Source organism: Anomaloglossus baeobatrachus, unplaced genomic scaffold (assembly GCF_048569485.1).
Source record: "Anomaloglossus baeobatrachus isolate aAnoBae1 unplaced genomic scaffold, aAnoBae1.hap1 Scaffold_2733, whole genome shotgun sequence".
Lineage (NCBI taxonomy): Eukaryota > Metazoa > Chordata > Amphibia > Anura > Aromobatidae > Anomaloglossus > Anomaloglossus baeobatrachus.
Window position 1 is genome coordinate 13,337 of NW_027442233.1, and position 14,471 is coordinate 27,807.

A 14,471-nucleotide genomic window follows, 5' to 3' on the forward strand; every position below is an offset into this window, starting at 1 on the left:
CCCAACCTATCAATCAGCTCATCCACCCGGGGCATGGGGTAGAGATCGAACTTGGATATTTCGTTCAATCTCCTAAAGTCATTGCAGAACCTTAAGGAGCCATCGGGTTTTGGTATTAGGACAATCGGACTAGCCCATTCACTCCGGGATTTTTCGATGACCCCCAGGCGTAACATTGTCTTTACTTCCTCCGATATGGCTTGTCGTCGAGCCTCTGGTACCCAGTATGACTTCAGGCGTACCTTCAGGTGGGGCTCGGTGACAATATCATGTCGTATCAGACTGATCCTACCGGGCAGCTCGGAGAAGACATCGGGGTTCTGCTGAACCAACCGTCTGGCCTCTCGCCTCTGAGTCTTGGTGAGGGCTTCTCCAATCCTTACTTCCGGTTCATCCTCTCCGGAGGTCGCTGGAGCCGGAGGTGAACGACCCGAAGAGGAGGGAGATGGGGAAAAAACAGCCATCAGGCTTTCCCGTTCCTGCCAAGGTTTTAATAGGTTGACATGGTATATTTGTTCAGGTTTCCGCCTACCGGGCTGCAATACTTTATAGTTAACCACCCCGACTCTTTCCTTTATCTCGTAGGGGCCTTGCCACTGAGCCAGGAATTTACTCTCCGCCGTGGGGATTAATACCAACACCCGATCCCCGGGTTTAAAGGTCCGCACGGTGGCTTGTCTATTGTAGCGGCCGCTTTGCGCGGCCTGAGCCTCCTGTAAATGCTCCTTCACAATTGGCATGACCGCGCTTATGCGGTTCTGCATTCCTAAAATGTGTTCAATCACACTTTTATGGGGGGTGGGCTCTTGCTCCCATGTTTCCTTTGCCAGGTCCAACAATCCCCGGGGATGTCGCCCGTATAACAATTCAAAAGGCGAAAACCCCGTGGATGCCTGTGGCACCTCACGGATGGCAAACATCAAATAGGGAAGCATCATATCCCAGTCTTTCCCGTCTTTTGAAATCACCCTTTTGAGCATGGTTTTCAGGGTTTTATTGAAACGCTCAACTAAACCGTCCGTTTGAGGATGATACACAGACGTACGCAACTGCTTGATCTGGAGTAGCCGGCATAGCTCTTTGGTCACTTTAGACATGAATGGGGTCCCCTGATCCGTAAGGATCTCCTTGGGCAACCCCACCCGGCAGAACACAGCAAACAACTCCCGAGCTATAAGCTTTGCTGCAGTATGTCTGAGAGGTATCGCCTCGGGATACCGGGTGGCATAGTCAACGATCACTAGGATGTGTTGGTGCCCTCGAGCGGACTTTACGAGGGGCCCCACCAGATCCATCCCTATCCGTTCAAAAGGGACTTCTATAATGGGTAACGGTACCAACGGACTGCGAAAATGGGTCAGGGGTGCGGTAAGCTGACACTCCGGGCAGGTTTCGCAGAACCATTTTACCTCCCCAAAGACCCCGGGCCAATAGAACCTTTGCAATATTCGCTCCTGCATTTTCTTGACCCCTAGGTGGCCACTCATCAGGTGTTTATGAGCCAAGTCGAGGACCCGCCGGCGATGCGGCTGGGGCACCACCAACTGCTCTACCCCTACGCCCCGTATTTCATCTACCCGGTAGAGTAAATCCTGCTTAAGAGCGAAATGGGGGTACCTTACCTGGGCACCGGGCAGCTGTGCCACCCCGTCAATTACTGTCACCCGACTCCGGGCATGTATTAATGTAGGGTCCTGGAGTTGGGCTGTCCCAAACGTATCCGGGGACACCTCCAACTCCGGATTGTAGGGCTCAGGTCCCGGACTGACCAATATCTGAGGAGACTTAGGGGGTCCCTTCCATAAAGTCCAAAAATAGGGCAGATCCCTTCCTAGGATCACGTCATAGGGAAGAGTGTTAAGAAGTCCCACCTCATGTTGCACCTGACCGCAAGGTGCTGTGATGGTGACAATCCCCGTGGGATAGTCTCGGCGGTCCCCATGTATGCAAACCACCCCCACGGTACGTCCTGTGGCCTTTACTTTAGCCCTCAAGGTGGATCGCACCAGGGTCACTAAGCTTCCGGAATCCAACAATCCTGTAACCGGACATCCATTCACCTGTATTTGGCACAAGTGGGGCTCAGTCTCTGGGGAGACCAGGTCAGCGGTACACACCACCTGAGCATACATTGAACCCTGCCGGGTAACCCCACAATCCATGGGCTCCGTGGTGAGTGGACACTGGGCTTCCATATGTCCCACCCGCTGGCACCGCCAACATCTAATGGGGATGGAAACCCCCTTGACGGGTTGTCGTTTAGGGTACAGAACCTTCCGGACCTCCGGAATGGTGGGCACGGCCTCAGACGGGACGGTAGGGGACTCCTGCACCGTTGTCAGCGGTGGGTCCTTGGCCCTAGGCTTTGAGGGGCCGGACCGACGGGCGGTACGCAAAGTCTCAGTGTCCCGTATCAAGTCCTGCGTAGCCACATGCCGCTCTACCAGGGACACTAATTGGTCCAGGGTACTCGGGTCACCCTGTCCTACCCACCGTTGAACGGTGACGGGTAAAGTGCGCACAAAACGATCCACTACTACCCTTTCCACCATTTGCGCCGGGCTCAGAGTGACAGGCTGCAACCACTTTTTTACAAGATGCAACAAGTCATAGGCCTGGGAGCATACGGGTTTGGCTTCCTCATAGAACCACTGATTTACCCGCTGAGCCCGTACATAGGTATTCACCCCCAACCGAGCCAGTATTTCGGCTTTCAGGGTCACATAGTCAATGGCGTCCCCGGTACAGAGGTCCAGGTACGCTTTTTGGGGTTCCCCTGTCAGATAGGGCGACAATACCTCAGCCCACTGGGGGGTCGGCAGCTTTTCCAGATCGGCCACCCGCTCAAACACCGCCAGGAACGCTTCCACATCATCCCCCGGGGTCATCTTTTGCAACGCTTGTCTCACCGCTTTCCGGACGCTGCCGTCGTCACCCGGCCCCGGGGTTGTTGCTGCCGGTCCGGCACGGATCGACTTGGCCAGGAGAATCATCTGTTCTTGATGTCTTTGTTCCTGCAATTGCAAGGCTTGCTGCTGACGTGTATTGGCCTGAACCAGCTGTTCTTGGTGCCTTTTGTCCTGCATTTGCAAGGATTGCTGCTGACGTTCCAACGCCCGGAGCAGGTGTGCATTGGTCTGTTGCTGCTGTGCATTAGCCTCTTGCAGCTGTGCATTAGTCTGTTGCTGCTGCTTTAGTATGTCCTCCATGGCGTCGCCGGGTTTGGGCTGTAGTACAACCGCTCGAATCCAGGACATGTGCTACTGGGTCACCAGGGATGGATGCTTCACCTCACCGGCTGTCATGCCCGCATTCTCCACCATATGTGAGGTAGCACGGTCGGCTGCGCAGCAGAAGACACGGGATCCAGGCATTAAGGTTCACAGCACACGGTTTAATGTCCAAACAAAAGTCCACAGCAATATACATGTGCCTCTCAGCAGAGGACTCAGGGAGTTCTGTTCACTCCCTCACACCCGGCACACCTGCCCTCGTTCCTGTTTCCATTTAACCCTTCCTTCAGCCTGTAGGGAAACAGTATTAACCCTAGAGTGGATTTACTTTCTATCATGGAGTGAGCACAACCGGGGCGAGACATACCGGCCGTCATAGATAACCCCGGTCACAGTCTCACAATATATATATATATATATATATATATATATATATAGTAAATGAGGGTGGGCGGGTGTTCATAATGATCAGAGAAAAAAGAATCAAATGACATGTTACAGAAAAATAACACAAATGTATTAATAATTCTCAGAAAACCACTGTAAAGAGATACAATGTGATAAACACCAAATAAATAATATAGATAAATACAAATCAGTGGGGATCAGAACCCCAGAATAAAAAGGGAAAAAGGACGAGTGTATTTATCCATTACCCATAGGAGCCACCAGAGAAGATCGATGTTATAATCCAAATCGCTCGTAATCATGAAAAACAACATTGTGAATACAAGAGCAGAAATTAGTGCAAATACAAATTAATAGTTCTTATAAATACACATATTCGCTAAAATCAGCCATTTAGCTCCAGCAACAGCTTCTTTTCTCATTCTCCTCACTCTGAACTTGTTAATAGTAAAAAAAACAAAACCTATAGATTTGCTCGGGACAACAATATCTGATAAAAAATAATATAAAAACCACTAATTAACATCAGATAAAATGTATCAACAAACATGAAGCAAAAATAAAAAAGGGGAAAACACCATGAGGAGAGTGTATGAGAACTCCCCAAACTGTGAAGTCAGTCCCTTAGAGGTGGTATAGGAAGCAATGAGCCCAGGACCAGTGAAGGGCTACACCCGGTCAGGAGGGTGATAAAGAATAGGAACCAACGCAATTAACCCCCAGTGGTCCTCTATTCAGATAGAAAGAAAAAACAGCTCCAACACAGTAATAAAACCATCACAGCAGGAAACATTCTGGAGGAGGGAACCAAATAAAGGTAAGAGATACATAGACCCTGTGTAGCCCCTGTGTATACATCCATCATTAATCCATAAGTAGTAAGGCAGGATGATCATTGAATGCATCAGAACTGTTGTATTAATATTTAATGGGGTAGCTTGTGGAGTCAGTTGTGCACAATCACGTGGATTTAAAAGGGATAAATCTCATATGATTATCTACTGATGAAGAGAATGCAAAATCATATAAAATAAAACAAATAGTAGTACCCACCCTCAAAGAGACAGAATAAATACTATTAAGACCAATAAAAGGTAATAGTATCAAAAATAAATAGTATCTATGTATTTATTAAATTGGTTGGTAAAAATATCCATATATTGTTTAATATCATGTAATGATAAATCATTAAAAAGTTAAAAGATGTAACAATAGAATCCAGCATTCAGTCCAGGGCGGGGGAGGGACAAGAACCACTATTAGATTTCCACATGGAGAATAGATAAAGGACTTACATATATTAATTAGTTAAAATAATTAATTAAACAGATCCGTGACTTCATTCAGACCCAATGGATTCAAAGTCTTCAATTTATGGATCCAGAAAGTTTCCTTCCGATTCAAAGTCTGAATACGGTTAGGAGCTTCCACTAGGATTTACTAATTTGGGGTGATCCTGAACTTTACTGTCTTATTGAGAACCAGAGTACAATGCCTCGAGAGTCCATGGAGCAAAAACCCTTTGGCAATATTGTGCCTATGAGAATTAAGCCTCCGATGTAGGGGTTGTGTCGTCCAACCTATATACTGTTTACCACATTCACAGTCTATCAGGTAGATCATAAAACTTGATTAGCAATTGAGGTGTTGTTTAACTGGATAACCCAAAAATGTATCAACAGGCGAACAAAAAGTGTTCCTGTTGTGACAAATGGATTTGCAGCACATGCATCGCGGTCATATATTTGTATGATCCCCCTGTTCTAATAACTGGTCCACTCCTGTCACCCCCAACCTTTAACCTGCTGGGGGCCAAAAGATTGTGAAGTGTTGGTGCTCTTCTAAACATAACTGCAGGAAACCTGGGAAACATTTTACCCAATATTGGGTCATTAGTCAAAATGCCCCAGTGTTTTTGGAGAATGTTCTTTATTTTTATGCTGTCAGAACAATATGAAGTGACAAAATTGTTTCTGTGGGAATACTCACAATCAGACAGTTTTGTATGTAATTAAATCCCCCGGCTTCAATTTGCTAGAACCAACAAAAGCTTTCTTGATTATCCTTTTGGGTTATTGGTTGTCCAAACACCTCTCAGAAAGGATCTTGGACTGTCACAAAATCAGCATGCAGGGTACAATTTTTTCTTATTCGCTTAACCTGATTGGATGGTATGTTGCGCATCCATTTATAGTAGTGCCCACTATTATAGTGAACATAACTGTTAGCATCAACCTCTTTAAAAAACGTCTTGGTCAGAATGTAATTCCCATCGTGAAAAATGGTAAGATCTAGGAAGTCTACACTCAAGATTCGTGACAATTTTAAGTCCCAATTGTTGTCATCTATTGCAGATAAATATCGATATTACTGGCAGAGTTGTCCCAAATAATAAAAAGGTCATCAATGTACCATTTATATTGCACAATGTGACCTGATAAATCATTGTTAAAGATAAAAATAAACTCGAAGGTGGTCATAAACAAATTTGCATACGTAGGTGCCACTTTTGAGCCCATTGCGGTCCCTAGTGTCTGTTGGTACATGTTATCAATGAATGTGAAGTACTTATTATTTAGAATTAATGACATGCCTTGCAAAATAAACAGTTTCTGTATTGGAGGAATCCTGTCATCCGTTTCCAGAAGAAAAATCAAAGCATAATAAACCCAAATTGTCTGGAATATTAGAATAGAGAGCAGAGACATCCATGGAGAAGAAAACAAAAGAATCTTTCCATGGAATGTAATTAACCAAGCCTATAAGTTGGGTAGAATCCCTTAGATAACTGTCCATTCTATTAACATGGGGCTGCACTATATAGTCGATGTATGACGCTAAATTGGATGTTACGGAACCGATCCCTGAGGTTATCGGACGACCCGGAGGTTTGGATAAATCTTTGTGTATTTTTCTTAGATGGTAGAAAAATGCCTCAGTAGGGATAACTACCGTGAGGAATTTTTTCTCTGTCTTACGATATTAGAGACGATGGCTCCTTTAATCATGTTGTTATATTCTAAAACGGCTAGTTGATAATCCTTTTGTGTCACCCGCCGGTAATTTGTGGCTTCGGATAGGATTCTGAAAGCCTCTGCTATACAGTCTGATTTAATCTGTAGGACAGCCCCCCTTTATCTGCTGGTCTGATGATGATATCATTATTCCCTTTTAGGGAGTTTAATGCCCTCTTTTCAGATCTGGATAAGTTATAAGGAATATTTCCGCATTGGCTTTTTAACAGGTTGAAATCCTGAAGCACCATTTCACAGAATGTGTGTAAATTGTGTCTTTTACTTTCCGCAGGATAAAAATTAGAGGTCCTTCTAAGGTCAGTGTGTAAGAATTGATTGGTGACTGAATCACCTAAAAGTGCACTATTTGATGTCGCCCTACCCGCCATAATGGTATAGTGTCTCTGCAGAGTCAATTTTCTAATAGATGTCCGTAGATCGGTAAATAAATCAAATTATTTTATAATAAAAGTGGGAGAAAAAGAAAGGCCCTTATTAAGTAAAGACATTTCAGCAGTAGTAGGGTTATAATCTGAAAGATGAAATATATTATTTGTCTTATTTCAGCATCCAGCAGATGAACTTTTTTCCATTTTTATCTTTGTTTTGGCTCCAGTTCTGGTCCCTATGTAACACTTCTTCTTTTTACCGACTTGGGAGTTAGATAATTGGTTATCACATTGTTCTGACCGGGGGTGGCCTTGGGTCAAAAAAGCACCAATGTTGCAGCATTAGTGGAATTATCAATAGTGATAAGTTTATTATGATCAGGTAGTGTAGAGGATTAACCAGGGGTTGCAGTAAAATCCTCTATATTATCAGGCATGGTGAGATCAAGCAAATCAAATTAAGTATTGTTACATGTATTAGATACTAGAGGGTTAATATTTCGATCAGATGCCAGAGGCTGAAGGGCGCTTTACACGCAGCGACATCGCTAGCGATGTTGCTCGTGAAAGCACCTGCCCCCGTCGTTTGTGTGTCACAGGCAAATTGCTGCCCGTGGCGCACAATATTTCTAGGCCCCGTCAGACGTACATACTTTCCGAGTGACGTCGCTGTGGGCAGCGAACAACCTTTTCGCTAAGGGGGAAGTTCGTGCGCTGTCATAGCGACGTCACACAGCGGCCGACCAATAGAAGCGGAGGGGCGGAAAACAGTCGCATTAATGACATGCCCACCTCGTTGCCGGAGGACGCAGGTAAGCTGTTGTTCGTCGTTCCCGAGGTGTCACACGTAGCGATGTGTGCTGCCTCAGGAACGACGAACAACAAACGTCCACAACGACCAACGAGATTTTGAAAATGAACGTGTCAATGATCAACGATAAGGTATTTTTGATCGTTAACACTTGCTCGGAGCTGTTACACGCAACGACGCTAATGACGCCGGATGTGCGTCATGAATTCCGTGACCCCGACGACATATCGTTAGATATGTCGTTGCGTGTAACGGGGCCTTTAGATACAGAGTCAACTATTCCAATCTCCTTAAAGGAGCTGGAGTTAGCTGACATCAAAGAAACCACAGATCTCTCTTTCCTCAATTTATCGATTTGCATCTCAATGATAGCCAAATCCTGTTGTGTATTAGTGTTGAATTTGTCTGTATTGGTATCAAAAACCTTATTAACATCCGAGGACAGAGTATTTGCCCCCATAAGCGTTGTATTAGTAGTGATAGGAGCAATAGAAGAAATCTGTATTTTAATAACCTCAATAGAAGGAGGAAGAGATGAGTATTTCTCATGGACTGTAGGTGGGGTAGTGGTCCATACAGGAGGGGTCGCTTGGTCAATGTTTTGTGAACTATTGTCTCTCCAACACTGGCTAGCAGTGGGGAAGACACACTAGGATCAGCAGAATTTGACCTAAGGCTATGTGCGCACAGTGCGTTTTTCGCGGCGTTTTTGCGCATTTTTCGGGTGCGTTTTTGGCCTCAAAACTGCAGGACTTTGCTTCCCCAGCAAAGTCTATGAGTTTTCATTTTTGCTGTCCGCACACAGTTCTTTCCTGCGTTTTTCTGTGTTTTCCGCCCATGCAATGCATTGGAAAAACGCAGCAAAACGCAGAGATCAAAAACGCAGCAAAACGCAGCCAAAAACGCACAAAATCGCGGAAAAAACGCATGCGTTTTTTGATGCGTTTTTTCGACGCAGGTGCGTTTTTGTGCGTTTTTAGCGGCCAAAAACGCACAAAAACGCAGCGTCAAAAAGACGCAGTGTGCGAACCTAGCCTAATGCTGCTGAATTGCTGAAATCTAGTCTGCTTATATTTACTGCAAGTGAAACCCCTTGAATGGTTAGAACCACTCACGGTGGAGCCTTTTCACACAGGATTCTCCCCTTTGTGAATTTTGTGATGTCTAACAAGGTCTGATTTCTGAATAAAACATTTTTCACACTCTGAACATGAAAATGGCTTGTCCCCGGTGTGAAATCTTTGATGCCCAACAAGTTCTGATTTCCGAATAAAACATTTCCCACACTCTGAACATGAAAATGGCTTTTCCCGTGTGTGAATTTTCTTATGCGAAACAAGGTTTGATTTCTGACTAAAACCTTTCCCACACTCTGAACATGAAAATGGTTTCTCCCCTTTGTGAATTTTCTGATGTCTAACAAGGTCTGATTTCTGACTAAAACCTTTCCCACACTCTGAACATGAAAATGGCTTCTCCCCTGTGTGAATTTTCTGATGTCTAACAAGGTCTGATTTCTGACTAAAACCTTTCCCACACTCTGAACATGAAAATGGCTTCTCCCCGGTGTGAAATCTTTGATGCCCAACAAGCTCTGATTTCTGAATAAAACCTTTCCCACACTCTGAACATGAAAATGGCTTCTCCCCTATGTGAATTTTCTGATGTCTAACAAGGTCTGATTTCTGACTAAAACCTTTCCCACACTCTGAACATGAAAATGGCTTCTCCCCGGTGTGAAATCTTTGATGCCCAACAAGCTCTGCTTTCTGAATAAAACCTTTCCCACACTCTGAACATGAAAATGGCTTCTCCCCTGTGTGAATTTTCTGATGTCTAACAAGGTGTGATCTCTGAATAAAACCTTTCCCACACTCTGAACATGAAAATGGCTTCTCCCCTGTGTGAAGTCTTTGATGCCGGACAAGTTCTGATTTGCAATTAAAACATTTCCCACATTCTGAACATGAAAATGGCTTCTCTCCTGTGTGATTTTTCTGATGTGTAAAAAGGTGTGATTTCTGAATAAAACATTTCCCACACTCTGAACATGAAAATGGTTTCTCCCCTGTGTGAGATCTTTGATGCATAACAAGTTCTGATTTCCGAATAAAACATTTCCCACACTCTGAACATGAAAATGATTTCTCCCCTGTGTGAGATCTTTGATGCCTAACAAAATCTGATTTCTGGTTGAAACATTTCCCACATTCTGAACATAAAAATGGCTTCTCCCCTGTGTGAAATCTTTGATGCCGGACAAGTTCTGATTTCCAATTAAAACAATTCCCACACTCTGAACATGAAAATAGCTTCTTCCCAGTCTGATATTTTTGATAATCAATAAGGTTTGATTTTCGAGCAAAACATTTCTCACATTGAGGAAATGAAAACGGATTTTCATGTGTCTGAACTTTTTGAAGGTTAACAAGATGTGAATTCTTGGTAAAACATTTCCCACATTTTGAACATGAAAATGGTTTCTCCTTTGTATGAGCCATTTCATGTTCCACATCCCTTCCGTAAGTTTCATTTTGCGGACAATTCTGTGATAAATCGGAATTTTGGACTTGTTTGAAAAGATAAGATGATAAAGCTTTCCGAGGAAGGACTGGAGTTATATCTGGGACAGCAGCATGCTCTTCATACGTATCATGTGTGATACTTTTACCATCTGTTTTAAATTCTGAAGATACTTGATTTCCATCTGAACTCCCAATACAGTCATTGGCTAAAAATAAACACAATGTTATTATTTTTTAATGATATGATCCTGAAAGTACATTTACTTTTTAAACCAGAACATCATAAATTAAATTAGGAAAAAATGTATTCTGAATCTGTTGTCCAATTTCGACATCTAAAGGCCCCGTTACACGCAACGACATCGCTAACGAGATATCGCTGGGGTTACGGAATTCGTGACGGACATCTAGCCTCGTTATCGACGTCGTTGCGTGTGACACTTACGAGCGACCGCTAACGATCCCAAATACTCACCAAATCGTTGATTGTTGAGACGTCGTTCATTTTCAAAATATCGTTGCTCGTTCTGGATGCAGGTTGTTCGTCGTTCCTGAGGCAGCAAACATCGCTACGTGTGACACACCGGGAACGACGAACAAAAGCGTTCCTGCGTCCTCCGGCAACGAGGTGGGAGTGTCGTTCTTGCGGCTGCTCTCTGCCCCTCTGCTTCTATTGGTGGCCTGCTGTGTGACGTCGCTGACTCAACACGAACCGCCGCCTTAAAAAACAGGTTGTTTGCCGGCCACAGCGACGCCGTTAGGAAGGTAAGTTCGTGTGACGCTTACCTGCGATATTGTTCGCCCTGGCAGCGATTTACCCGTGACACACAAACGACAGGCGCGGGTGCTATCGCTAGCGACATTGCTAGCGATGTTGCAGTGTGTAACGCGGCCTTAAGAGTTACATCTTTGTTAATGCGGATCTCCCATTCCTAGCACCAGTTCTCTGGAATGTGCTACAGTAAATAATCTGATTGATTGTCACAATGTGACCACAGGATAATGAGGGACAGGAGGCTCCTATACTGTCTCTCACGCTAGGGGACCCTAAGCTATTGCTAACTTCTGCATTACCCCTGAAGATGGAGATACCAGAGTCCCATACATTACTATTCTCCTGACCAGATCTAATCTGTTATCCTCCCCAGGAAGGAAGGGGCAGTAGTATGATGGAAACACAGATTCCTACTCCACACTGATGAGGGGCAAATACCCCGAAACGGCTGTCTGTGGATGGATACCATGTTTGGCATAGGTGGTCTCCTTGACTGGAGACTGCTCTTCCCGTGGTTGTTCCTTCCCGGTGAAAGACCTGGCTAGTTTCCTGCCAGCGTTGAGACATGTGATGGTGTCTCCGCAGGCCTTCTTGCTTTGGAAACACAGATTAAGACAGACAGGACATATTGCAAACTCACAGAAATAAACAGTGAAAGACAAAAGAGAAAAGCAAGGGCAGCAATAAAAAGAGAACAACAGCAGCTCACAGCAATAATGCACAACAACTACCTGTAAGTCTGGATCACAACACCTCACCAGACCAGTATAGGTAAATTATAGCTGGCATTAATGAAATAGCCCAGCCAGCATATACAGAAAGGGAGAGAATGATACTGGCTCCCCTACAGCATGTGATCAAAGACATTAACAAGCAGCCTAGCAGAGAATAACTCTTGCTAGACTGCCCAAGCCTGTGGTTTGATGCCTGCGTCTCCCTGCGCTGCTCACAGACATCAGAGAAGTTAACATGTAGAGTACTAGAATCTATAATTTCCACAGATCCTGACGCCGCCATGACAGTTGTTAAAACCTGCAAAAATCTCCTTGTAACATTGATCCACAGCATAGACAATTTAAAGAGATTTTTTTAGAAGACTAATATAATAGTTACAGACAGATGACGGATATTTAATAGGTTTGTCCGGGATTGTAAAATTGATGGCCTTTCCTTGGGCTTTGTAACTAAAACAGGTAGCAGGGTCTTGCTGTCTGTGCAGATAAAGATTAGGGCTCTAATTCATGAATACCAGCGATGGACTTTGAAAAATGACGTCAGGGACTGGAGTGAAATCTCTCTCAAAGGGAACACCGCAGTTTGTTATGAATTAGAGAAGCGTTAGCTTCACACCCTTCTTCTCGCCAACCTACAAAAGTCGCACAATTCCAATTTACTCTCCCTTTCCCCTAATACCAGTCCTGCATGCCAGCTTGTGTCCTGGTCAGTTTAGACTCCTGCAATTAAGAGACCTTTGGTTACATCATGTCACATGACTTTGAAGTCCTCAAAGGTTCTTAAACAATCAACCTTAGAATACAACTGATAAGGTCCCTAAGAGCAGGGCCGGCGTCAGCACGCGGCATACCCGGAGAGCCGGGGGGACCCACTCGGCCTCGTCAGTTCTGGTGCCCCTTGGCCGGGGCCCCCTCGCCTTAGTTCTGCTGCCCCCGGGCCGATGTCCGGGGACCGCAGTCCTCGGCAGGAATCTGCAGCGCCGTCCCTTTAAGGCGCGCAGACTTCCTGGTTTGAACTTCATCTGTGGGCGGAGCTACCGACCGGCCTGCTCAGTCCCACAGATGAAGGAGTTGCAGTGCCAGCCAGCGACCCCCAGCACAGCGCGTCTCTCCGGCGCTGTGTGGGCCCCCTCTCCACCGCTGTGTGGGCCCCCTCTCCACCGCTGTGTGGGCCCCCTCTCCACCGCTGTGTGGGCCCCCTCTCCACAGCTGTGTGGGCCTCCTCTCCACCGTGACCTGAGCGGTATGTGCCCTCCCCGCCCCCCGATTTATGGGCCCTGGTGAGCTGTATGGGCTTCTCCCCCCTTAGGTGTATGCCCTGCCCCCCCCAGTGCTGTATGTGCTGGCCCCTGGAGCTGTGTGTGGGCCCCCAAGAGCCACGTGTGTGTCTGTATGTATGCAGCAGAGCTATGTGTGTATGTATGTAGCAGAGCTATGTGTGTATGTATGTAGCAGATTCCTGTATGTATGTAGCAGAGCTATGTATGTATGTATGTAGCAGAGCTATGTGTGTATGTATGTAGCAGAGCTATGTGTGTACGTATGTAGCAGAGCTATGTGTGTATGTATGTAGCAGAGCTATGCGTGTATGTAGCAGAGCTATGCGTGTATGTAGCAGAGCTATGCGTGTATGTAGCAGAGCTATGCGTGTATGTATGCAGCAGAGCTATGTGTGTATGTATCTAGCAGAGTTGTGTTGTGTGTGTCTGTATGCATGTATGATGTGTATCTATGTATGTCAGTGTATATGACTGTATAGATATGTCAGTTCTAGACGTATTTTTGTGAGTTTGTCTTTAAATATGTATATGTATATGTATGTGTGTGTCTGCGTGTGGATGGGGCCCACCGGGACTCTTCCGCCCAGGGCCCACAAAAACCTGGAGCCGGCCCTGCCTAAGAGAGTGGGGTTCCTGAGAAATTGCACAATTTGAGTCCTTCCAATGCTGGCCCTGACTGTAACTAGGGTTTTTTTTTTGAATAGGGCTTATAATTCAAGCATTCTCCAAAAATCCCATAAAATCGTGCTAGGTCTTATTTTCGGTGTAGGTCGTCTCTTCGGGGAAACAGGGTATTCATGAACCCTCTGCAGGTCTTTGAGTTGCCATCATAACAACATAGAGAAGGCACTAGAAACAAACAGCAGAAGAAGCAGAAGCAAAGAAAATACAGCTGAAAAACCCCAGAGCAGAAAGCCTAAAAATGCAAACACAAAATTAGTGCATAAAGTGCATGAGTAGATATCTCTTACTGGATAGAGCTGGAGGAAACACATCCTGAGGAACATCGGGATCTTCTTGTTTACAGTCCTGTGGGAGAAGAGGACGGGGACATCTCTCTGGTGTTGTCCTCTTACTGGATAGAACTGGAGGAAACACATACAGGGACTGAATTCATTCCTTACATACAGATAATTATAGGCCGTGTGTATTTAGTCCTGTCTATTACCTGGTGATGTGAGGGGCTGGGGAACCTCCATCATGACGTCCTTGTACAGATCTTTGTGTCCTTCTAAATACTCCCACTCCTCCATGGAGAAATAGACGGTGACATCCTGACACCTTATAGGAACCTGACACATA

At 45.3% G+C, this 14,471-nt stretch overlaps 1 protein-coding gene across 1 annotated transcript; it reads right to left on the reverse strand.

The window, feature by feature from the left end:
* Positions 1-8,916: 8,916 nt before the first annotated feature.
* LOC142265222 (uncharacterized) lies at positions 8,917-14,216 on the reverse strand. The gene is made up of 2 exons (XM_075332275.1): positions 14,141-14,216; positions 8,917-10,586 (listed from the first exon to the last, which is right to left on the reverse strand). Exon 2 carries the CDS (start codon positions 10,354-10,356, stop codon positions 8,983-8,985), a length of 1,374 nt encoding a protein of 457 aa, XP_075188390.1. The 5' UTR covers positions 10,357-10,586; positions 14,141-14,216; the 3' UTR covers positions 8,917-8,982.
* Between the last annotated feature and the right edge of the window lie 255 nt (positions 14,217-14,471).